This window comes from Vulpes vulpes, chromosome 15 (genome assembly GCF_048418805.1).
Source record: "Vulpes vulpes isolate BD-2025 chromosome 15, VulVul3, whole genome shotgun sequence".
Lineage (NCBI taxonomy): Eukaryota > Metazoa > Chordata > Mammalia > Carnivora > Canidae > Vulpes > Vulpes vulpes.
The window spans coordinates 78,142,014-78,165,463 of NC_132794.1; the positions used below are offsets into that span (position 1 = coordinate 78,142,014).

General features: G+C 43.2%; 1 protein-coding gene across 4 annotated transcripts in view; it reads left to right on the top strand.

Moving 5' to 3' along the window:
• WDFY4 (WDFY family member 4) overlaps positions 1–23,450 on the top strand; it is a 286,883-nt gene that overhangs the window by 89,928 nt on the left and 173,505 nt on the right. For all 4 annotated transcript variants that reach the window (XR_011997478.1, XM_025989725.2, XM_072739274.1 and 1 more), the window contains exons 20-28: positions 1,627–1,858; positions 2,983–3,128; positions 4,345–4,456; positions 5,177–5,367; positions 11,239–11,391; positions 16,642–16,715; positions 19,116–19,277; positions 19,886–19,977; positions 21,635–21,734. Coding sequence is in view for 3 of the 4 variants with exons in the window: in XM_025989725.2 (XP_025845510.2) it covers positions 1,627–1,858; positions 2,983–3,128; positions 4,345–4,456; positions 5,177–5,367; positions 11,239–11,391; positions 16,642–16,715; positions 19,116–19,277; positions 19,886–19,977; positions 21,635–21,734 (1,262 nt within the window). In the remaining variant the exon portion in view is untranslated. The remainder of the gene's footprint in view (positions 1–1,626; positions 1,859–2,982; positions 3,129–4,344; positions 4,457–5,176; positions 5,368–11,238; positions 11,392–16,641; positions 16,716–19,115; positions 19,278–19,885; positions 19,978–21,634; positions 21,735–23,450) is intronic.

Below are 23,450 nucleotides of genomic sequence, written 5' to 3' on the forward strand. Positions count from 1 at the left end.
AAGAATTTCTTCTAGTCAGTAGCTTAAGTTCCATCTTCTTTCTCATAGGAGTTTGTAGAACAAAAGTTTTTATTTTGTTGAAGTATAATTCACCAAATTTTCCTCTTATGATTCCTGCTTTTGGTGTCAAGTCTAAGAACTCTTTGCCTAGCTCTAGATCCTGAAGATTTTCTTCTGTGTTTTTTCCAAAAGTTTTCTAGATTTACATTTAAATTTGTGATCTCTTAGGAATTAACTTTGGTAGGAGGTGTGAAGTTTAAGTTGAAGTTCATTTCTTTCCTATGATGTCCAGTTGTTCCAGCAACACTGGTTGAAGAGGCTATCCTTCCTTCATTGAATTGATTTTGAGCCTTCATCAAAAATCAGTTTGGCACATTTGTATGGGTTTATTCCCAGATTCTATATTCTAGTTTACTGATCCATGTACCAATACCACATATCTTAATTATTGTTGGTATGTAATAAGCTATGTAACAATATTGGTTAGAATGGTGCCTCACTTAATTCTTCTCTTTCTAAAAAGATAATCAAAATCACTCTCCTTTTTTAAAAAAGGAGACGTAAGCTATTTATTTAGGGCTTGTGTCTTCAAATATAAATTTTAGAATTAGCTTATCTGTATCTACAAAAACCTTCTGACATTTTGATGGGAACTGCATTAAACCTATAGATCATTTTATTTTATTTTTTAACATATTTTTTTTTATTTATTTATGATAGTCACAGAGAGAGAGAGAGAGGCAGAGACACAGGCAGAGGGAGAAGCAGGCTCCATGCACCGGGAGTCCGATGTGGGATTTGATCCCGGGTCTCCAGGATCGCGCCCTGGGCCAAAGGCAGGCGCCAAACCACTGCGCCACCCAGGGATCCCCCCATAGATCATTTTAGGAAGAAATGATATCTTTACTGTGTTGAGTTTTCCTGTCCAGGAACATGGTATGTCTCTTCCACTTATATAGGTTTTCTTTGATTTCTTTCATCATCTTTTTTGAACTGTTAGTATATAGATTTCATATATGTTTTATTAAATATTTCATTTTCTTTTGAGCAATTGTAAATGTTGTGTTTTTAATTTGGGTTTCTGCATGTTCATTGTTAGCCTATAGAATGCAATTGATTTTTGTATGTTGATCATGTATCTTATGACCTTGCCAAACTCACTCATTAGTGAGTTACACGTTTTTTTCTTTTTTGTAGATTCCTTGGAATTTTCCACATGGACATGTCATTTGCAAATAGACATAATTTTATTTCCCTTTCTAATTGGATATGTTTGTAATTATTTTAGTACATAAAACTTAATGGATGTGCAAATAGTGGACATTTCGGTTCTTAGTTGAATGACTGGAACAAAAAAGATAAATATTTTAGTGGCTCTTAATATTCCTTGTCAAATTTATTTCCAAAGGCATAGTGTCAGTTTTTTACTCCCACTAGCATTTTGCAAACAGTTTTTTTTTGCATTGTTTCTCAGCTTCAAGAGTATGCTTTTTAATGTTTATAGCTAAAATAAGCTTTTACTTTGAGACAATAAAGTATATCATTTTATACCCATGGTATATTTGTTTAATTTTGAGGTTAAATCTCTCCCTTTCCCTTCCACCCCCATCCTTTTAATTTTAACAGATGTTGTATATTCAGGCCTTACCGGGGCCTTTCCTTTCAATGGATCCATCTTCATTTGTGGATGTTTATGGATATATTGCCACCCCTCGAATTTGGAAACAAAAGTCATCATTAATATGGCGTCTTGGCCCTACATACCTCTTTGAAGAAGCCATCTCAATGGACACTCTGGAAGTTATTAACAAACTTGGCCCAAGATACTGTGGTAACTTCCAAGCTGTGCATGCCCAAGGTATGGAGTGTTTTGATTTATAATGATCTCACTGATATTATTTTTTAAATGGACATCCAGTTATTTATAGCATATTTACAAAGAATAAACTCAGCATAGGTCAGTCATTAGGGAAGACCTCTGTAATCGGATCATTATAAATTTACAGCCCAACAGAAAATGTCACAGAAAAGGAAATAACAATATCCTTTGGATTTCAACTCCAAAGCCCATAATGGAGGAAAATGGGTAGGTAATACCATCAGCAAAGAAAGAGAGAAGAGAATGCGATAAATAAGTTACATTCCTTTTAATGAAGAAGCTTTTTAACTAAAGTACACTGTTGTCTTCAATTATTAAACAGGCAGACAAATACATCCACATTTCCATTATTGATTGCTGGCTGTTCAAGCAGGGAGTACTGCTCTCTGTGCTCCATCAAGTCAAGGGGGTCAGCTCCCATCTGGGAAGAATGATGAATGAATTTATGTACAGAAGCTGTATGCATAGTGAAGGGCGGCTGAACACTGTAGAGTGTTTCTTCTTCAGGCCCCATGTCTTCTTCAAGCTTCCATTTCCTCTGGCAAATGGCACTGGCCAGAGCCATGCCATGAAGTCAAGTCTAGAGCCAAAATTTTGCTGACTGGCTATTCAGGCCATGCCATTCTAGTAGCATGTGTGCCTCTCCTTGACCTGGAGACCAGAGTGCTCATTCCAAGTGGAATGTTTACCATGGCATGTAGCTCATTGAAAATCTTAGGACTTTCAGCCCAATCTCTCTCTCCTATTTTTTTTTTTTATAAGTCAGCTTTCTTATCACTTAACATTTTGGTTTTAGAGTGTGAGGTTATATCATCTCCTTAGTAGATGTTTCAGGCTGTAGTGGTTTCACAACTTGAATGCCTTTGTTTTATATTAGAATTAATCCTGTGAGATTTATCCACAGTTTCCTGTAAGTGTCAGAAAAGCACAGATAGGGGCAAACATGTGACATAAACATACAACATGCAAACATACAATATAGCAACATTTAAGACAGTCTCTCAGTGATAGCTTTGCCATATAGCCATAGATATTTATTTTACTGAGGTTATACTTTCTTTTCTGTAAAGAGAGTAGAGATGATCAAAGATGTATTGTTTTAGTACTGGACCTTGATGTGGAAGCGATGCCTCTGGTTGCAGAGGAAAGGGTTTCCTTTGGCCTTCACGTAGCCAGCTCCTCCATCACCAGTGTTACAGACATCAGAAACACTTACAACGAGGTGGACAGCCGCCTGATTGCCAAAGAGGTAGGAATTCTGCCTTCACTGTTGCCCTCTTTTGGAATCATGATCTCATAGTTTGCTTCAGTTTTCAATGCTTAAGTGAACATTAATTCATGTTCGTGCATGTGTAGACAGATACACAATGCTGCCCATTTCATTTGTTAAAATATCATATGCCCCTCCACCCATTAGCATCTCCTGAGACTAAACCCTTTATTTATAATTGCTCATAGGAGAAAGTAGATTCTCTCTTTTTTTTTTTAAGATTTTATTTATTTATTCATGAGACAGAGAGAGAGAGAGAGAGAGGCAGAGACATAGGCAGAGAGAGAAGCAGGCTCCATGCAGGGAGCCCTATGTGGGACTCAATCCCGGGACTCCAGGACCATGCCCTGGGCCAAAGGCAGATGCTTAACCGCTGAGCCATCCAGGGATACCCAGAGTAGATGCTCTTTATTCTTCACTGGAGAACAGGAACAAATGGAATTTGAAAAACCTTTGGTGACACTGAAAATACTATTGAGCTTCTCTTTTCTGGATGCTACTGACCCCCGCCCCCCAACACCGCAAAATGTTCTGGGAGTTGCCATGTTTATTTTAAACAGCAAATGTGCAAGACAACAAGCAGACATGTTTATAGATGAAGATGCCACTAGGTAAAGTCTTTCCTAATTCCTGTAGAGAGTGCTCTTTTGCTTAACATTGATGAATTTGAGCTGATTTATTTACATTCTCTGCACCCTCACAGACAGAGGGCCATCCCCTTTACTGAAGAGGAGAGATCTGGGATGAGGTCCTATTGAGCACCACAGTGGTGCCTTACCCACAGAGGACCCCAGACTCATCCACTTAGCCCTGTGAGAATGGTGAGGCTGGGGCATGCAAAGGCTGGATGACCTAGACTGAGAAGGAGGCAGACGGTTTCACCTCCATATGTCCTTCGGTCTGCCTTGCCCTCATTAGTTCTTCATGGTGACATGCAGGACATCTGCAGCACAACTGTGTAACCAAAGCTGCTCCCGCATGACTAAGCCACAGCCCAGGAGGCAGGACACGGAGCCTGAAATTTGACTTCAGTCTTTCTGACATTGATTCCTTTGTTATTTATTCACTGACTTTCTCTTACTGAGTGCCAGTGCTGGACCAGGCCTTGGGGGTGCCTGCCTTCCAAGACCTCACAAATAAGACCTCCTCCATTCCAGGAAAATTTCTTCAGACTAATTGTTGCTCATTTCTCTAGATGAACATTTCATCCCGTGACAGTACCATGCCTGTGTTCTTGCTAAGAAATTGTGCGGGCCACCTCTCGGGTTCTCTTCGAACTGTTGGAGCTGTAGCTGTGGGCCATTTAGGTAGGCCAGGCCTTGACCTTTTACTGCTATTTGGGAAGATGGGTGTGTGGCTGTCATTGCTTGTTTAGCCTGGACTTCTGAGCAGCTATCCAGTGAGGGTGAGATTTGGAGAGTTAGCCCTGTTGGAAACTTGGCCTTCCACGTTGCATAGAAGTCAGTTCACCTTGCTGCATCTGGCAGTTGCTACTGAACTCAGCTACTAATCAGGCTGGCATGTATGCACAATGGAGCTTTCTAGTGGGCACAGTGGGGGCCTTTTGACAGAGGCAATAGTTGTAGTTGTGTGGGTAAAAACAATAGCTAGTGACTGCTGGTTGTCCTGTAGCTGGGCAAGAGCACAGTGGAGAGTTGATGCGAGGTCCAATCTTGCAGGACCTAGAGAGCAGACAAGAGCCTGAGATTGTCAGAGCAACCAGTGGCCTGAGGCTCTGAGAGCGTGTGGTTTGCCCAGCACTCTGGGCTACGACAGAGGCAGTGATTTGAAATCCTCTGGGCTGTTTCCGTTCTTTTTGGTGACCCAGGAAGAACTCAGTGTAGGATTGCTCAATGAGCTAAGACTTTCAAAACTCCCACCTTTCCTCCCACTCCTGTTCCAGGCTCACAGGCCCCTCTACTGTGAGTAGACAGCGCTGGCAGCTCTTTTGTCCTTGAAGTTTCCAGGGGAAAGCCATTGCCCTGAAGCTGCAATGTATTGATGAAATGCTGCTTTGTCCCACCTAGGCATAAGGGTGTTCCACTCCATCCCAGCAGCCAGCAGCCTGGACTTCATTGGCGGGCCTGCTATCCTCCTGGGCCTCATTTCCTTAGCAACAGATGACCATACCATGTATGCAGCCATCAAAGTCCTGCACTCTGTCCTGACCAGCAACGTCATGTGTGATCACCTGATGCAGCACATCCGTGGGTACCAGGTAATCCCACCCTCCCATCTGAGCCTGTAACTCCCCAAGAGGCTGTTATTCCCAAGGAGCAGGGAGGAGCTTCACTGGCCCTAGTGGACTTTCCCTCCATGGCAACTTTTGGAGAAGGGAAACCAAGCAGAAGGGTCTTGAGACCAGTGTCACCACAGCAGGGGGCTGAGTGATAACCAAGCAGAGAGGGACTTTGATCAGAATGGGGGTGCTCACCTGTATACTTGTACCTTTTGCTGAATTCAGGAATCATGTGTGATCCACCTACTTTGCACCTAACACGATGGCTAGGAGCCTGGGCAGAGGAACCAGGGTGCTGGGTTTGAATCCTGCCTCTTCTTCAAACTTGATATTTAATCTTAGATGAGTTACCTACCCTCTCTGCCTCAGTTTCCTTAATAGTATAATATGGATTATCTCGCTTCCTGTGTCCTGGGGTTGTAGTGAGCACTAGACCATTTAATTCAAGTGGAGGGTTGAGCATTATGTCTGTGCAGAATAAGGGCTCTGTAAGTGACTGCCATCTCTAGTTCTTAATCTCTCTGTGCCCCAGTTCCCCTATCTGTAAAATGAAAATAATATTAGCACTTATTTTGTAGGGCTGTGATGATTAAGTGAGTTAATATATGCTGAGCATTCAGAAGAGTGTCTGCTTAGAGTAACTGTGATTGTCAGTGCTATTTACTATTTGTGAGGTCACATGAGACATGTTCACTGCCCTTTATTTATTTATTTATTTTTTTCACTGCCCTTTAATACCTTCCTGCATGGCTGGAAGGAAATCATGAAAGACAAGACTAGTGTCAATGTCTAGACAATGTCACGTTGTGGTTCCTCCTGGGTACAGTGGGGGCTAGGAGAAAGTCTCCTTATCTCTTTGGCCCCCAACTCAGGATCTGAGAAGAATAAAGCTATGTGGTATCACTTCAGGCGTACCTACTCTCCTAGACTGCTGTCACAGCTGGACAGTGGCCTGTTCCTTCTGCTATTCCTTTAAATCTCATTGATACCAGTCATAATTCTACATTACAGACTTGATGAGACCTCTTTCCTGTGCAAACCTTTCAAAGGCACCCAGTCACTGAGATAATATCTCAAGCTCCTTATACTGGGTTCCAGAGGTCTTTGAAAACCGGCCACTAACCTGTCCTTCCAGTCCTATTTAGCCCCATTTTCTGCCCAGCCAATGCACCTTCCTTCCTGAATCCTGCATGGTCATGGGTTGCTAACCACATCATATTACTTTGTGTACCTGTATCCTTGGCTTGGAATGCCATTTCCCTTTCTTCCCCAGGTACACACCTGCTTATCTTCCCAGGTCAAGTTGAAATGTAAAAGGGGATCTCTCCTCTAAGCCCTGAGTTGAGTGTACGGCCAACTCTTGGCTGCTCTTGGCACTGTGCATGCGCTCTGTCTAACTGCTCCTACCCAGTGCTGTAATTATGACTCTCCTCATCTCTGTGAGGTTGTAATTGTTTAAAGGCTTGGGTGTTTCCTTGTTCTTTGCCAATATATTATTGAGACCAAACAGATACTTAGTAAATATTTTGGTAATAAGTGAATGGGCATGTCTGGGTTTATATTAAAACTCAAGAATTGGGCAGCCTGGGTGGCTCAGCGATTTAGCGCCACCTTCAGCCCACCTTCAGCCCAGGGCCTGATCCTGGAGACCCCCACATGTGGGACTGTGTTGCTTGAGTTTTTCAGGAAGAAAGAGATGGCAGAGACAAGGAAAGGCCCATGGATGGAGTCTATTTACTCAGTTAATATTGACTGAATGTCTCCCAAGAGACATAGGTACAGTGCCAGGCAGCAGGGTATATGGATGAACAAAACGGGCTTAGTCCCGCCCTCCATGAAACTTATCTGCCTCCATGCGTTTGGGCTATTATAACAAAAATACCATAGACATAGTGGCTCATAAACAACAGAAATTTATTTCTCACAGTTCTGTAGAGTGGGAGGTTCAAAATCACTGGCCAATTTGGTGTCTGGTGAAAACCATTTCCTTGTTTATAGATGGCTGCCTTTTCACTGTATTCCCACGTGGTGGAAAGGAGAAGGGAGCTCTCTGTGGTCTCTTTTCTAAGGGCACCATTTACAAGTTCCATGTACTTCATGACTGAAGAACCTCCATTGGATCCACCTCTTAATACCATCACACTGGGGATTACGATTCAGCATATGGATTTTTGGAGGGAGGGAGGGGACACAAACATTCACTCTGTAGCAGCGTAGACAGTAAAACATGACCGGGAGACAAAGACTCCCAAATACTTTGTTTGAGTAAAGAACCAATCAGATTAAGAGATATATTGTACCTTTCCAAATGAAGACAGAAGAGGGAAATTTAAAAACTCTTCTTATGTCTTAAAAAGGAAATATTGCAAATATTTATGTCTTCAGGGCAAATCAGAAGCAGGGATTGGACAAAGAGTGGTAAGGCAGGTGGGAAATGACAGGTCTGAAAAAAGAAACAAGGTTACTGTTATTATTATTATATGACTTCTCTGAATTACTCTTTATAAAAGAGAATCCCCATCCTATCTCATCATATACTAGATACCTTTTCTTCCTTTCTATTTCTTCATAACAACTGGCATGACCAGTTGGCATGATCTCTATATACTCTTATGTCTGTGGTCTGTTTCACCCCCTAGATACATGACCCATGAGAACAGGACAGGACCTGCTTGTTCACTGGTGCACCCTAAAAGTACATGTATACAGTAGTTGCTCATCAAGGTTTTATAGAATGAATCAGTGAATGAAAACAAGGGTCTTCAATTAAATGGGTTGCTCAAAAGTAAATTTAATAATTTTTAGGCTTTTACTCAACTCATTTTCTGATTTGCTGTTTGAACCTGAGCACATAATTAGAATATAAACCTCTCTATCTGTTATTTCTATCAAAACTTGTTTATCATCCTCTTCTTAAATTAGGTGACATCCAAGCAAGTTTTATAAGATGGATTTTCATAGCATTGTAAAGAAAGTGGCATTTCAGACTAACATTAAAAACACTTGAAGGATCCATGTGGCAGGGAGGAAGGACATGAAGGCCAGTGCACAATGACCTGTATGGAGAGACAGACAAGGACTAGAACTCTGCTACTCTTAGTGGAATAGATTTTATCTCGGAAGTGATGAGCAATAATAAGAAAGATTGATCTTTAGAATGACCTTTGACACCACTGAGAAAGATAGGTTGGAGGGGTGAGATTTGAGTAGGAGACTGAGATAGAATCCAACAAGATATGAGAGTATATTCCCGGATAGCTTGGGAAGGCTTGGGATCTTTGTAAGCAGTGTGGGCAGATAGCACCAGGAGGCAACCAGTACTGTGTGCTGCAGACAGGAAGGAAGGAAGATATTTGGGGCATGCTAAGTCTTAAATGTCTGCATGACATCAAAGGTCAAATGCCAAGTGGGACAGATGGCTCTGGAGCTTAGAGATGCAAGCTGGGCTGAAAGTATAAATGTGAGAGTCATCAATATCATCATGATGATATTTCATTCAAGGATATTGAAGAAATGGATGAAGAGAAAGAGTAGAGTTCAGGAGGAAGTAATAAGGAGCTCTCCACATGGAGGATGGACATATGATCATAACCCAACAAAGGACATTGAGAAGAAGAGGGAAGAGAAATTGAAGAAAGTGTTGTCAAAGAATCCAAAAGAAGATAGTGTTTCAAGAAGGCAGATAGGATCAAACAATGCTAAATGCTGACAAATAACAAAGCAAATAAGGGCAGAGATATCCCTATAGGATTTGGCATCTAGAAGTCACTGGTGACAGGTGGACAGATAGAGACAGCAGCCATCTGGAGGAGGTCGAAGACAGAAGGTGAAGTGAGGACATGGAGCCAAATTGTGCCTATTAGTGCTTTCTAGAAGTTTATTTATGAAGAGGGCTCAAGAAATAGAGGTCAAACCCGAAGGGTTAGGAGTCAAGGGAGGGTTCTCTTTAAGATGAGAAATACTAGATGTTTTTGTCGGTGGAAAGAAGTGATGAGAGGGAGAGACAGAGACAGAGAGAGAGGGAGAGAGAGAGAGATGGATGCAGCTAGGAGAGAAGAGCTGAGAATTCCCATGAAGCAATATCCTCAAGAAGGTAAGGGCTGGGTTCCAAGGGGCCGTGTGGGTGGAGACCCTGCTTGTAACACGAAGGAGTGCAACACAGATATCAGTGGATCTGGTATGGGAAGATGGGACTGATCATGTCTGATGGGTTCTGTCTTCTCAGCAGGGTATGAAGTTGGGTGGTAGGGGCAAAGTGAGGTTGGGAAGAGAGAAGAGATGAAATCCTAATCTTTAGGATGAAAAAACCCAGCTTACTAAAAAAACAGAATTGGACCACCAGGCCAAATGAGGACTATTTTGGCACTTGACACTATTACTGCAAAGTAAAACCAGTCAGCCTGTGTGTGATTTTTCTGAAGCAACTTTCAGCCATCCTAATTATGTCTTAGTGGGGGAGTGGGAAGTGGTCTGATTTCAGATATATCCAAGAAGTGACTGGAGCAGTCTGGAAAGATAGTGAGTATTCATTGATCACAACTGTCTTTGGAGAGATGTCTACCAAGAAGTTGCTGTGATTGAGATCCAAGAAGTTTCTGCCTGTGTTGTCTTTTAGGATTTTGATGGATTCCTGTCTCATACTTATATTTTTCATCCATTTTGAGTTTATTTTTGTATATGGTGTGAGAAAATGGTCCAATTTCATTCTTTTGCCTGTGGCTGTCTAATATTCCCCAAATCAGTGTTGAAGAGACTTTTTTTCAGTGGATATTCTTTCCTGTTTAGTTGAAGATTAGTTGACCATAGATTTGAGGGTATATTTCTGGGTTATCTACTCTGTTCTATTGATCTATGTGTCTGTTTTTGTGCCAGTAAAATACTGTCTTGATTACAGCTTTGATGTACTGTGAACATAATGACAAACACAGTGATTCGAAGGGGCATACCCCCCAATGTTTATAGCAGCAATGTCCATGATAGCCAAAATATGGAAAGAGCTCAGATGTCCATCGACAGATGAATGGATAAAAAAAAGATGTGGTCTATCTATCTATATATCATCTATCTATCTTCAAAATGGAATATTACTCAGCCATCATCATCATTCATTTTAAAGAATGAAGTCTTGCCATTTGCAATGACATAGATGAAGCTAAAGAGTATTTTGCTAAGCAAAATAAATCAGTCAGAGGAAGACATATATGATTTCACTCATATGTGGAATTTAAGAAACAAAACAGATGAACATAGGGGAAGGGAAGGAAAATAAAATGATAAAAACAGAGATGGTGGCAAACCATAAGAGACCCTTTACTCTAGGAAACAAACTGAGGGTTGCTGGAGGGGAGGAGTTTGGGGGGAATGGGGTAACTGGGTGATGGGCATTAAGGAGGGCACTTGATGGAATAAGCACTGGGTGTTATATGCAATTGATTTACTAAACTCTACCTCTAAAACTAAACTAAACTAAACTAAACTAAACTAAACTAAACTAAACTAAACTAAACAACTAAACTAAGCTAAACTAAGCTAAACTAAACTACATGTAGGAAGAAACCAACAGACAGTGGCATCCTGGAGACACAGGGGGAGATTATCAGGAAGAAGCAGGGGGTCCATAGTAAGAGGTGAAGTCACACAAGTCCAGAGAAGTGAACATGGGTGGGGAAGCAGCCACAGAAGTTGGTGATGTGTTTTTCCTCTGTGAACATGGGAATGAAGGGAATAGCACCAGGGAGCAGAGGGTTTGCAGTCTGGGCTGAGGATGGGTGCTGGTGGGAAAAGGAGATGAAGGAGAAAGAGTTCTAAGAATGCATTCATGAAGAAATTGCTGTGTTTTAACTTTTTCAGATAATGGCTTTTCTCTTGAGGAAAAAGACCTCTCTCCTAAACCACCGAATTTTTCAGCTCATCCTCTCCATTGCTGGCACTGCAGAATTAGGCTTTGGGTCATCTGCTGTCACCAACGTTGGTGTCTTTCGACACATCCTCTGCAATTTTGAGGTAAACTGGAGACTAGTCATTAGACCTGAAACAGTGGGTGTGTGTCCTGGTAAAGAACATCTGGAGCTTCCTCTAAACTCTGCTGGCCAGCTTCCTCAATAATCATGAGGGTGGTGAAAGAGAAAACTTCAAAGGCTTTGGAGCCCAGAGGCTTGGGTTTATAATTAAGAAGAGACCACCAATGGGCTATGTGGCCTTGGGCAAGTCTCTTGATTTCTCTGAGTTCTAGTCCTCTTGTATGTGAAATGGGAAGCATCACCTCTCCCTCAGAGGCTGGTGTGGGGTCAAACCAGATTATATCTGGGAAAGGCTTCTAAAACTGTAGGGTACAAGATATATATGGGTTTAAAAAATATATATCCCAATCCCTTGGGTGGAGCTTTGCTGTTGACAAATATTCCTTTTTTTTTTTTACATTTTTTTTTAAATTTAAATTCAATTTGTCAACATATAATAGAACACCTAATGCTCATCCATCAAACACTCCTTGAAAGGGCTGACTGAGAGACCCTGAGGGCAGGCCTGCGGCTAAGTGAGGGTACTGCACAGAATTCAAGTGACTTGCTCTGTTCACAAAGCACCATTTACTGAGTGCCCACTGGGGTCAGGCACTGGCTGTGTCCTGGAGACATGCTGGTACACAGCTGCAGCCTGGGCCCAGGACATGACCGAGGTGATACTACAATATGCTTAGATGCCATAGGGAGACAGTCACAGGGCATCAGGGGAGTAGGGTAAGAGCACAGTCCATTCATATTTCCAGATCAGGGACTCTGGGGCTGAGTCGGGCAGAATACATTCAGTGGGGGAACATTCCAGGGGGTGTGTACACTATTCACACACAGGGAGGGATGAGTACAACCATGAGGATTTGAGAGCAAGTGTCTTGAAGGGTGACTGAAGAACTGTTTGTTGCAGGGAGACATGAGGCTGGATGGGCTGGGAGATGAGACAGGTGGGATATGCTAGGCTGCATGACATGATATGTACTTTAGCCAATCCCTGCTGCAGTCATGGAAGGATTTTAAAAATGGATTTTCTTAATTTAAAAAATGATATATACTTATTATAGAATATTTAAAATTATAGAAGAGTGAGGGTGGAAGCTTCTACTTCAGATATCCAGATGACCATTTTCAACTTTTAAGGCATTGCTTTACTGCACTTTCTATGCATAATATACATATATTTTTATATCATAGTCATAATCACTGTATAGATATATTTTAACTCCTACCTTTTCTCATATAACATAGATATTAAAAATATTTATTACGGACTCTTTTTTTTTTTTGGTTAAAACACTTTTATGAAAAGGAAAAGACACTAATGTCCAGCTTGTCTCCTCCTTCCATTTGACTATGTTAGAAGCTCTGGAGCCTACACCTTTGGAGAAGAGATCATCAGTCAAGCCAGTCACCAGTACACTCTTACCCTCTCCTCCTCAGAACTCTGATTCCAAATGATCCTATGTTTGTTTTTGTTTTTTTTTTGAAAAAAATTTTTTTAAGATTTTATTTATTTATTCATGAGAGATGCACACGCACACACACAGAGAGAGAGAGAGAGAGAGAGAGAGAGAGAGAGGCAGAGACACAGGCAAAGGAAGAAGCAGGCTCCATGCAGGGAGCCTGACATAGGACTCGGTCCCGGATCTCCAGGATCAGGCCCTGGGCTGAAGGCAGCGCTAAACAGCTGAACCACCTGGGCTGCCCCCAAATGATCCTATGTTAAGAGTAAATACTACATCTCATTACAAAATGGAGAGTCAGGGAGAATGCTATCTAGAGTTCATCTCCCAAAGTCTGGGATTTTAAGAACCAGACAGTGACAAAGGCACAGCCCTGGTCCATGGACAGGCAAAATGGGAAGGAAATAGGTCTTGAGAAAGGAAGATGAGAAACATACAAGGAGCCAGGGAATAAAGGAGGGAGTTATCTAAAACTAGAAGCACACAAGTGCTAGGACCTTATGACCTATAGTACATTGCTGCACACCAAGTCACTAATAGTTCAAAAGAGCATTCATGAGACCTGTCCAATCTTATTCATAAATATAGCTATAAAATCCTAAATAAAATATTAGCTAATTGAACCAGGCCCTCAATTTGGATCTGAAGATGGATGAAAGGGTTATGCAGGAAGCCAGCCAGGTATGGAATATAGGCTCTCCATGTACAAAAGGAAAGGAGATATGCACAAATGACCTAACTACACTGATAAACAAGACAGCATGCACACCTGTACCTTCCAAAATGCTGCGGCAGAGGTCAGGCAGCTTGGCTTCAAAGCATTCCTGCCTGCAGCCTGGCCCAGAAATTACCCATGGAGGAACCCACCACCTTCCCACAGCTTGCTCGCGGAATGACCATGGTCACCACCCCACCACTCCCTGAGTTAACTTTTAGATAAGTTGGTCCTTTTGAAGCTGAAGTTAAGAAAACAAGCAACCCACAAAAACCAGAAGCTAAAAGAACAAAGTAAAACAAAAGGAAATGAAATAAAATGTAGAGATTAGAAGGACCAAATTTCAAAAAGAAGAAGACTTTTCCAAATGTCTGTCTCCATCAATTAAAATGAAAACAAGGATGTGTAAGTTGTAGATTTTATAATTTGTAGGATGGTGTAAAATTTGGAAGTCACTTGAAAGTCAATTGAAGGTCATTGTCAGGCCTAGTGAAAGGTAAGTAATGGGGTCAGAAGTGAGGTGAAGGGAGGAGGATAGAAGTCAAGATAGTTGAGATAGATTCTTATTGGCTTTAGAGTAAGAAAAAAAAGAGAAGAAAATAGAAGGGAGGAAGTTTCAATACTTAAGGGATTTGAGTCTGCTTGTAGGATTAGGAGAAGGAAGCATCAGAAAACGATGGTTAAATATACTAGTGGGAGAATCACTATTGATGGGGCAGTCCTTAAAGGAGAGGGAAGGTTCGGAGATAAGAGAGTGGGTTACAAGAGAAAAGGTGGATTCCATGTATGATGATTGGGACAGATGGTTGAGAAAGAGTGGGGAGACAGGAAGTTGAGAAGCAGGAAGTTGGGAAGCAGGGAGAGACAGGAAGTAGGGAAACAGGGAAGGGACAGGAGGTTGAGGCTTTGGGTTCTTTGAAGAAGGGACAGGCCAGCTCATTCTGAGAGTGAAGTGGTCTCAGAGTTGGGGAGAGGGAAAAATTTGACATATTATCCATTTGATATTCAAAGAAATCGAATCCAGACATCTCAGTGCCATTTGCAGTACAGGGGTTATGTGACACAGGGTAATAACCAAAAGATTCAACTTTCCACATTTCCCAAAATTCAGATACTTGGTATTATGTAATTTCTAAAGTGCTAGGCAGTTTCCAGTGTGGTGTGGCAGCTTCTTATTGTTCCAGTGCTCTGGAAAGGAAACAAGGATATGCTTCTGTGGGAAAGGTAAGGGCTCAGGGGCACACATGATTGGTAGGTGCAGTCTTACTTTCTCATTTCTCCTGTCACGGAGGCTGATGAAGCATTTGTTCAATGACTACCTTCATGAGTGAACATTCCAAGCGTGCAGGCACTTGGCCTCCTACAGACTTCCATATTGGGGTGCCAGGCCTGCCTACCTCTATCCCTACTGGGGCCACAGCCCACACCAGCTCTCCCAAATGGCAGTTGCCCTCCTCTGTGTGTGCCAGGCAGTGCATGTGCAAACAGGAGCTGGAGTTCTGTTAGTGTGCTTCTGATTTAAGAGCAATCCACATATTTTACCTTAATTTACCTTACATTCACTCTTTTAAGACATTTAATGGGTCTTTATTGAGTACTCAATATGTGGTATGTGTGGTATTTGGCCCTAGGGACTACAGAAGGGTGGTCTCTGCCTTCATGGGCCTCCTCAGAAACTTGGGTCCTTAGAGGCTCTTTTGCTTTCACTCTTAGGATAGAGCCACAGACACCTACTTGATTCAAGTGAGGTCGGTATTGACCCTTTGGGTCATTGTCTGCAGGAGATGCCTGGGGGGGGAGGGGAATGTGGTGAGGAGACATGAGGTTGGGCTTGATGGTCAGACAGACCAGGCTTTGAAGCTGGGCTCTGCCAATTAGAAACCATGGGGCGCCAGGCAAGTTACTTAGTCTCCCTAAGCCTCACTCTTCTTAGCTAGTACATGCAGATAACGATACTATTTTAGGACAAGAACTGTAGGGCACTTCTTGCCTCTAGACAATGGTCTCACTTATAAGTGTGAGATCTTTTAGCTTCTCTGTGAATGCACTGTTGCAATCCAGATTAGAATCCTCTTAATTCTGGGCCCTAGGAAATGTCAGTATTAGGAAATAAGAAATAGAGCTCTCTAAAGGGGCATAGACATGAGACCTGAAGGCATGCTGTCAACCTGGCTCCAGCAGGATGGTTAGCAGCTGCATTTTGTTTACTGTGAGTGAAAACAACCTGAGTGAGAAAGTTCACTCTTGGAATCTGCATGCATTCCCTTTCACGGGCAACTCACAGTGCAGCTGTGCGCAAGGGGACGGGGGCTGTGCTGCAGGTTTTATTTTTATTTTTTTTTAAGATTTTGTTCCATGAGAGACACACAGAGAGAGAGGCAGAGACACAGGCAGAGGGAGAAGCAGGCTCCATGCAGGGAGCCCGACGTGGGACTCGATCCCGGATTTCCAGGATCACGCCCTGGACTGAAGGCGACGCTAAACTGCTGAGCCCCCCAGGCTGCCCTGTGCTGCAGGTTTTAAAGAGTAGGACAGTGAAGAAAGTGATGCGTGCACAAGTTGGATGTGTGGTGGAAGTAGCATAAAACTAGACAGGCAAGACTCGGCTTCTAATTTGAATCCTATCACTTGCAGGTGGTGAGTGGGACCCATCCCTCACCTGGTCTGTCTCAGCCTCTGTTTCCTCATTTCTAACTTGGGAAGACTGGTATTTGCCTTGCAGGCTTCAGGGAGGATGAGCTGCATTTGGTGTGTGGCTACATGGGCTGTGGGACTGAGGGCCAGACATAGGTTAGTGCCGGTGTCCTTGGTTCCAATCAAGACTCACACTGAAGTACCAGACAGCAGCAAACATGGAGAGGAGAGGAGTGGTGTCTGAGCTCTCCCCGGGGAAGGCACCCTCTAAGTTCTAGATGTTGGGAGAACTGGTCTGATTCCTAAGCTGCTAGATTGTGTTAGTGATTTCAGGCGTCAGGAGACCATGTCCAGCCCGGTACCTGCTCACCCTTTCTGGGATCCCTTCTTTACACACATCTCGGTTTCACTGCATGTTTGTTGTCTCCAGCTCTGGATGAATACCGCAGACAACCTCGAGCTCTCCCTCTTTTCCCACCTTGTGGAAATTCTTCGATCACCAAGGTAGGCTGGTCTTTGGCAGTGTGGGGGCTAGAACTAGTGGCTTCATGCCAAGAAGGAGAATTGAGGGGCCAGGACAGGCAATGGCTCGGCAACCATGGCCTTCTCCCATTCCAGGGCACTGAATTCCCAGGTGGCAGCACGTCTGTCTCAGTCCATTTGGGCTGCTATGACAAAATATGATACATGGGGTGGCAGATAAATGACAGAAATTTAGTTCTTGCTTCTAGAGCCTGGAAGTGTAATATCAAGGCGCTGGCAGATTTGCTGTCCGGTGAGAGCAGACATCTCACTATAATGTCACCTGGTGGGAGGGGTGAGGAGGCTCACTGGCATCTCTTACATAAAGGCACTAATCTCATCACAAGGGCTCTACTTTCCTGACATGTTTACCTCCCAAAGATGGCACCTCCAAATATTGTCTCATTGAAGGTTAGGTTTTTACATAGGAATTTTGGGTGACACAAAATTCAATCTGTAGCAGTGTCCTTCCCAGTGGCTCACCTATGTGGGGCAAGCCTGTCCCCTGGTGGATTTGGAACCCAGAAGGGGGATCTCTAGCTCAGCAGCTAGAACCCTCAGGGGCTCAGCAAGGGAAAACACATCTCTATGTCCTCTTTGTCTCCCAATCCACTTTCCTTCTAAGTGACTTCATATATATATATATATATATATATATATATATATATATATGTATTTGTGTGTATATATACATATATATTTTTTTATTGGAGTTCGATTTGCCAACATATAGCATAACACCCAGTGCTCATCCCATCAAGTGCCCCCCTCAGTGCCCATCGCCCTGTCACCCCATTCCCCTGCCCACCTCCCTTTCCACTACCCCTTGTACGTTTCCCAGGGCTCTTTTGGTTGCAAGTGGTAGAAATACAACTCAAACCAACTTAAGGAAGGGAGAGGGGGAAGAAAAAAAGAAAAGGGGGAGGACAAAAAGAAGGTTGGGAAAGGGAGATTTTATTGGCTCATTCACTGGAATGGGGCAGATTTTCCCACGTGGCTGGGTGGCACTACTCCATCTGAGACCACCTTGTCCATGCTTTTTTCCATGCTGGCTTCATTTGGGCAGATGGCAAGATGGATGCTGGGCAGCTCCTCAGAGCATATCCTCTGCCTGCACAGGCAACACAGAGGGCTTCTTTTTTACTAAGTAGTGTCAGCAATAGGATGGGGTCTCACTGGGCCATCTTGGATCAGATGGTGAAGCTGGAGCCTGGCTTCACCTGTGGAATGGATGAAGGGGAGTTAAAAAGAGACAGGTCCCCAAAGAAAACCAGGGACTGGGATTAGAATAACGGATAAGGTAGTCAGGGAAGCCACCATAGCTACCCACCTCCTTCCTCACCTGTCAGGCTGGTCATACCCATGTCCACCTGCCTCCTCATGGAGGTCTGTTTCAGCTTATCATTAGCACCTTTGATGTTTTGAATATATTCATAAACATCTTTTCACTTAGCCACTCACTGAATACTAATTATGAACCCATTCCCATTTCACACCCAGTTTTTATTGCTGGAAGTTCAAGAAGACAGGACAGTCTTGTGGAAAAGGAATACAGAAAAACACACTGCTTAGTGCTGTGATAAGAAAGAGCACAAAACATAGCAGGAACTTATAGGCAGATGAGTGCACATCTTCCTTGTTAGGCTGAGGAATACAAACCACACACAGAACTGGGCTGGTTCTGCTGCTTTGTGTATCAGAGATGTGGAGCTTGGCAGAATTTATTTTATTAGTACTGAAAAGACAGCTCAAGAAGGAGCCATCCACCCAAATTCACCCTCCTTCATCCCTTTAATTTTTCTTTCCCACTTTCTGTACTTGTTTCTGGAAGATCTGGGAGCTCTTTTCTTCAGGGGAGTAGAATTTACTGGAAATTGAATTTGTGATTATCCTAAGAAGGAGGATGCGGGTGCTTGAATTCTGTCTTTTTCCCTTTTGACTCTTAGTGGCGTGTTCATCCATTTTGTGGTTTGAGTCGGGCAGGAAGAGCATATACCCAGACAGACTTGCTGAGGCCCCGCGCTCCTGGCTTTTGGGAAGTGCTCCGCGGTCGCATGCGAGTCTGCTCTCTTTGTTCTGAGTTTTCTGAGACCAGCATTAGTTTTCCCTGAGGCTTGGAATTTAAAAGTCGATAACTGGGGGTTGTCTTTGAAGGCAGTTTCCGGGGGTGGAAGGGCATGGGAGGCTCATCCCTGAGCAACTCTGGCACTTGGTAGACACATATTCAATGGGTGTCTGACAGCATTTTGATGAGTTGCCAAGAGAGCATTGGAGTCAGAGGGCCACAGAGCAAGCCCAGCCTGGGAAACCTTTTTAGAAGAAACATAGCAAATTTGGTTCATTCCAGTAAAAGCTTTTACTGCCTCTCTCCTGGGCTCATAGGGAAGGACCCCGGAATGCTGAAGTTGCTCACCAGGCACAGCTTATACCCAAGCTCATCTTCCTCTTCAACGAGCCGGGCCTCACCTTCTCCAAGATCCCCACCATCATTGCCATCCTGGGCTGTCAGCTGAGGGGCCACTTCAACATCCAAGACTTGCTCAGGTACTGTGCCAGGCTTCCCAGAGGGTGGGCAGAACCTTGGGACCATTTAACAAGGGAATATAGGCCCCAGTTCTCTCCTGACCACACTCGACCCAGTAACATTACCCTTCAATGCAATGGCATATTCCATTTCCTTAGAATCTTCTAGAGGTCCTGTTCAGGGCTGAGAGTTGAGAAAACGGGTGGGTCTGCTAGACTCCCAGAAGGGCCATGTGCTCACTGCTCCCTGGTGCTCAGACATACTTGCTACACCAAGAGTTCAAGAATATCCATGAGCATAGTCATCCTCATCAGCCAGTGACCTAACATGTCTGCTTTTTGCAGACTTCCCAAAGGACAGGCCCAGCTGGCATGATATTTATTTAGCCTTTTTCATCCTCATTGCTATCTGTTCTGTTGACCTGGCAGAGCCAGAGCTAACTGCTCTGATGAATCCTGACAGATTTTAGAAGTCTCTGGAAACACTGCATTGATCACAGAATAACATGATGCACCTCAAACCCTGCCTTGAGGCTGATTCGGGTGGATCTATGTATAAAACCTTTATATGTGTTGAGCAAACATGGGTTGAGCCCAGCACTGAATGATCTTTCTCTTTCTGCATTAAGAATCGGGCTGTTTGTTGTGTACACTCTCAAGCCTTCTTCGGTGAATGAGAGGGAGATCTGCGTGGATGGGAGCCTGGACTCCTCGGTGCCTGGTGAGAAGACCTTTCTCAGACACCAGCCTGAAGGCTGCAGGCTGAGCCTTATGGCACCCCAAGAGCCACCTGTATTGGGGCCATTGTGTAGAGGAAAGGGCTGAGGTGAAGGACAGGGAAGGTATCCACAACTGAGCAGTTGTTCCCAATTACTGGCTTGTGAGGTCTTAGTTTTATGAGGAAGACTGCAATCAGATCAAATTTTATATTCTTCCTTCACAACCTTAAATGTCTTCTAAGACATCCAGGATAAAACTCAGTTCCCTATAGGCCAACAGGTGGAATCCTTCAAGATCCAGTTTCTGCCTACTTTCCTGGTTGAATCTTTCCTACCCTTGCTCCCCCAATGAACCCCATATTCAGCGCTGTGAAGCACCTGCACATCCTCATGTGTGATGGTCTGCCCTCCAGCCATGCTTTGCACATGCTGTTCCCTTGGCAGAAATGCCTCCCCTGATTCACCCCACTCCCTACTTTGCGCACTGCACTAACCATTCCCAGTCCCACCAAGCCAGATCAAGTCACCTCCTCTGCTTCTAGAGCCCTTGGGCTTACTCTAATGCATGGGTCTGTGATTTGTTTCCTTGAGTTTCTCTCCTCCCAATCAGGTGCAGAACAAGAGCTATGTCATGTTTCTTCTGTTAGGGCAGGTATGAAGGGAACAATCACTGGCTACTTTGTTCTGGGCCCTCCAGATCCGTGCTGTCCAAGATGGGAGCCTCTAGCCACATGTGGCCACTAAAATTTAAATTTTAATTGATAGAAATGAAATACAATTAAAAATTCAATTCCTTAGTCACACTAGCAATGTTCTGAGTACTCGATAACCACATGAGGCTAGTGGTTACTGTGTTGGACAGAGGAGGTACAAAGCATTCCTTTCATTGCAAAAGATTCTTTTGGACAGTGTTACTTAATCTAGAAAAATCTCTTATCCTGAGGTCAAAAACCTGAATAGTAGGAATTGATATTCCCATTTTGCAGATGAGGAAATGGAAACTCAGAGAGATTATTAAGACCTTTGGGGTCAGAATCCCAGAGAGAAATCTGACTCTACTTCTCCAAGCTGTCTTATCAGTCCTATTCCTGCAGCATGGTTTGTGTGGCCTAAATTAGTTGTAAAATAACTGGTTAACCAAGGGAATGAATGAATGGATAATGGGACAAAATTTAGTGCCCCTCCTTATAGGGACCTCATTCTGAACTCTACTATCCAAGCTCTGTTTTTAGCGTAATATTGGCATGCCAAAGGCCTAGCCTGGAAGCACATTGAGATTGAGTACTAAAAATCTCTACCACTCTGTTCCCAATACCTCCCATAATGCCCAGGAAATAGTAGGTGGTCAAGAAATGTTGCAGCCTATGATAATGTAAAAAAACATTCTTCTAGTGAAAGATAAATTTGACCTTATTTTTAGGATTGTTTTGGGGGGCGGTAGGAAGCATCAAAAACATTTCCAGGTAAAGGGAACTTTAGAAACATTTCCTGAAATTAAGTCTTGCATAGAAGTCTAGACTCCAACGCCAAAATTTCGAGTCCCATCCATGCACAAATTCCTGTGTGAACTAAGCATTTGGTGAATGATTGCTTACTGCAACACATATTATGTCTCTTTACATCCGTTTTCTCTCAAATCTGAATTTCCCTTTTTTGTAGCTGGAAGCCAAACATCTGGAAAGACAATCTGGCTCAGAAACCAGTTGCTGGAGATGCTGTTCAGTGTAATATCTTCCTCCCAACTTCATCTGTCCTCTGAGTAAGTAGCTCTGGGAAGAGTGATTTGGCATGAGGTCGCCTCATACAGGGTGCAGTATGAAAACCTTTTCTTAATGAAAAGTTTAGCATCTCTGAGTTGGTTTTCTGCAGTGTATTTCCTGCACCAGTCAGAAAGAAAATTATATTCTCTCCACCAAATAAAGCAGACCTTGCTCTAAGATATTCTGATACAAATGTGCAATGGGCATGAGTAACTCCAAACAGATTTGGTAAAATTACAATAGGCTCCTTTTGTCACCATTGCTATAGTATAATTGTTATTGTTTTGGCAGTTGTGACAACTACTGATTTTGATGTCCTGTACTTGGCAGACAATAGAATGGAGAAATGGTTAGCCTAATAACATCTATCAAGGAAAAGGCTTGCCAAATTCTTCTGCTATTTTATTCTCAATTTTTCAGTTATTTTTCCAAGTTAGAAAAACAAGTATCTGCCTTCAATTAACTTTGAAAACAATGTGTAACCATAAAATTCCATTAATTCTCTCTCCCTGACTGCTGCTTTATGTCCAGCTCCAGCGTCACTCATTCAACAACTGTTTGTTGAGCCCCTACTGTGTGCCAGACATCATTCCTCACTGCAGGAATATAGTGCTGAGGAAGTCAGACCAGAGCCTTACTCCTGCTGAGTTGACATTTTCTTGTGTATTTGTGTTTGGGAGAGGGAGGAATGGGGTGAGGAGTCACCTCTCAGTAAAACAGCCTTGCAAGTAGTGCTTAAAAAGTCTGCATTCCTCAAATCAGAGCATGATAGAAATGGAAGATGCCTTGGAGATGAGCTAGTTCAACTCTTTTCCTTTTTCATCTTTTTGAATGAGAATATAGTGTTCTGCTTAAGCACTGGGGCTCTGATCTCTAGACCTCCTAGGTTCGAATCCCAGCTCTGCTTCCAGAAAACTTGGGGAGGTTAGTTAAGCCTTCCATACCCTCTTTTGTTCATGTATCTGAGGATAAAATTAGTATCTGCTAAAGATGGAAATTAATATGTGGCTGGCCCTAGGCACAGTGTCTGGAATACTATAAATACTCCATAAGCTAACTGCTATCATTATCATCTCACCATCACTGCCATCATCATCCGGTACTATGTTGATCATCATCATCATCACAATCACCACCATCACCATCACTATCATTATCATCATCACTACCATCACCATCATTACCACCATCACCATCATCATCACCACCATCATCATCATCACCATTATCATACATCATCAAGAAAAATGACCAGAGCTCATCAAGAGCCCTGCCAAATTCAACCAGTTAGTAAACAGAGGCAGGGATAGAAGAGAGGACCACTTCTTGATCTCCAGTCTGGTGACCACAGCCTCGCTCCCTTGTCTGGCAGCTAGAACGGAGAACACTGCCCAGCAAAGATAGACCCTTTTTTGGCTCCCAGGAGGCAGAGTCCTTTGCTGAGCCATTACCCCTGAGGTTTGGTTACCCACCCCTTCCAGTACCTTCCAGCAAATTTGTATTCTCCAAACTCATCATCCTATTTTATTTTTTTAAATAATAAATTTATTTTTTATTGGTGTTCAATTTGCCGACATACAGAATAACACCCAGTGCTCATCCCGTCAAGTGCCCCCCTCAGTGCCCACCACCCAGTCACCCCCACCCCGTGCCCTCCTCCCCTTCCACCACCCCTAGTTCTTTTCCCAGAGTTAGGAGTCTTTCATGCTCTGTCT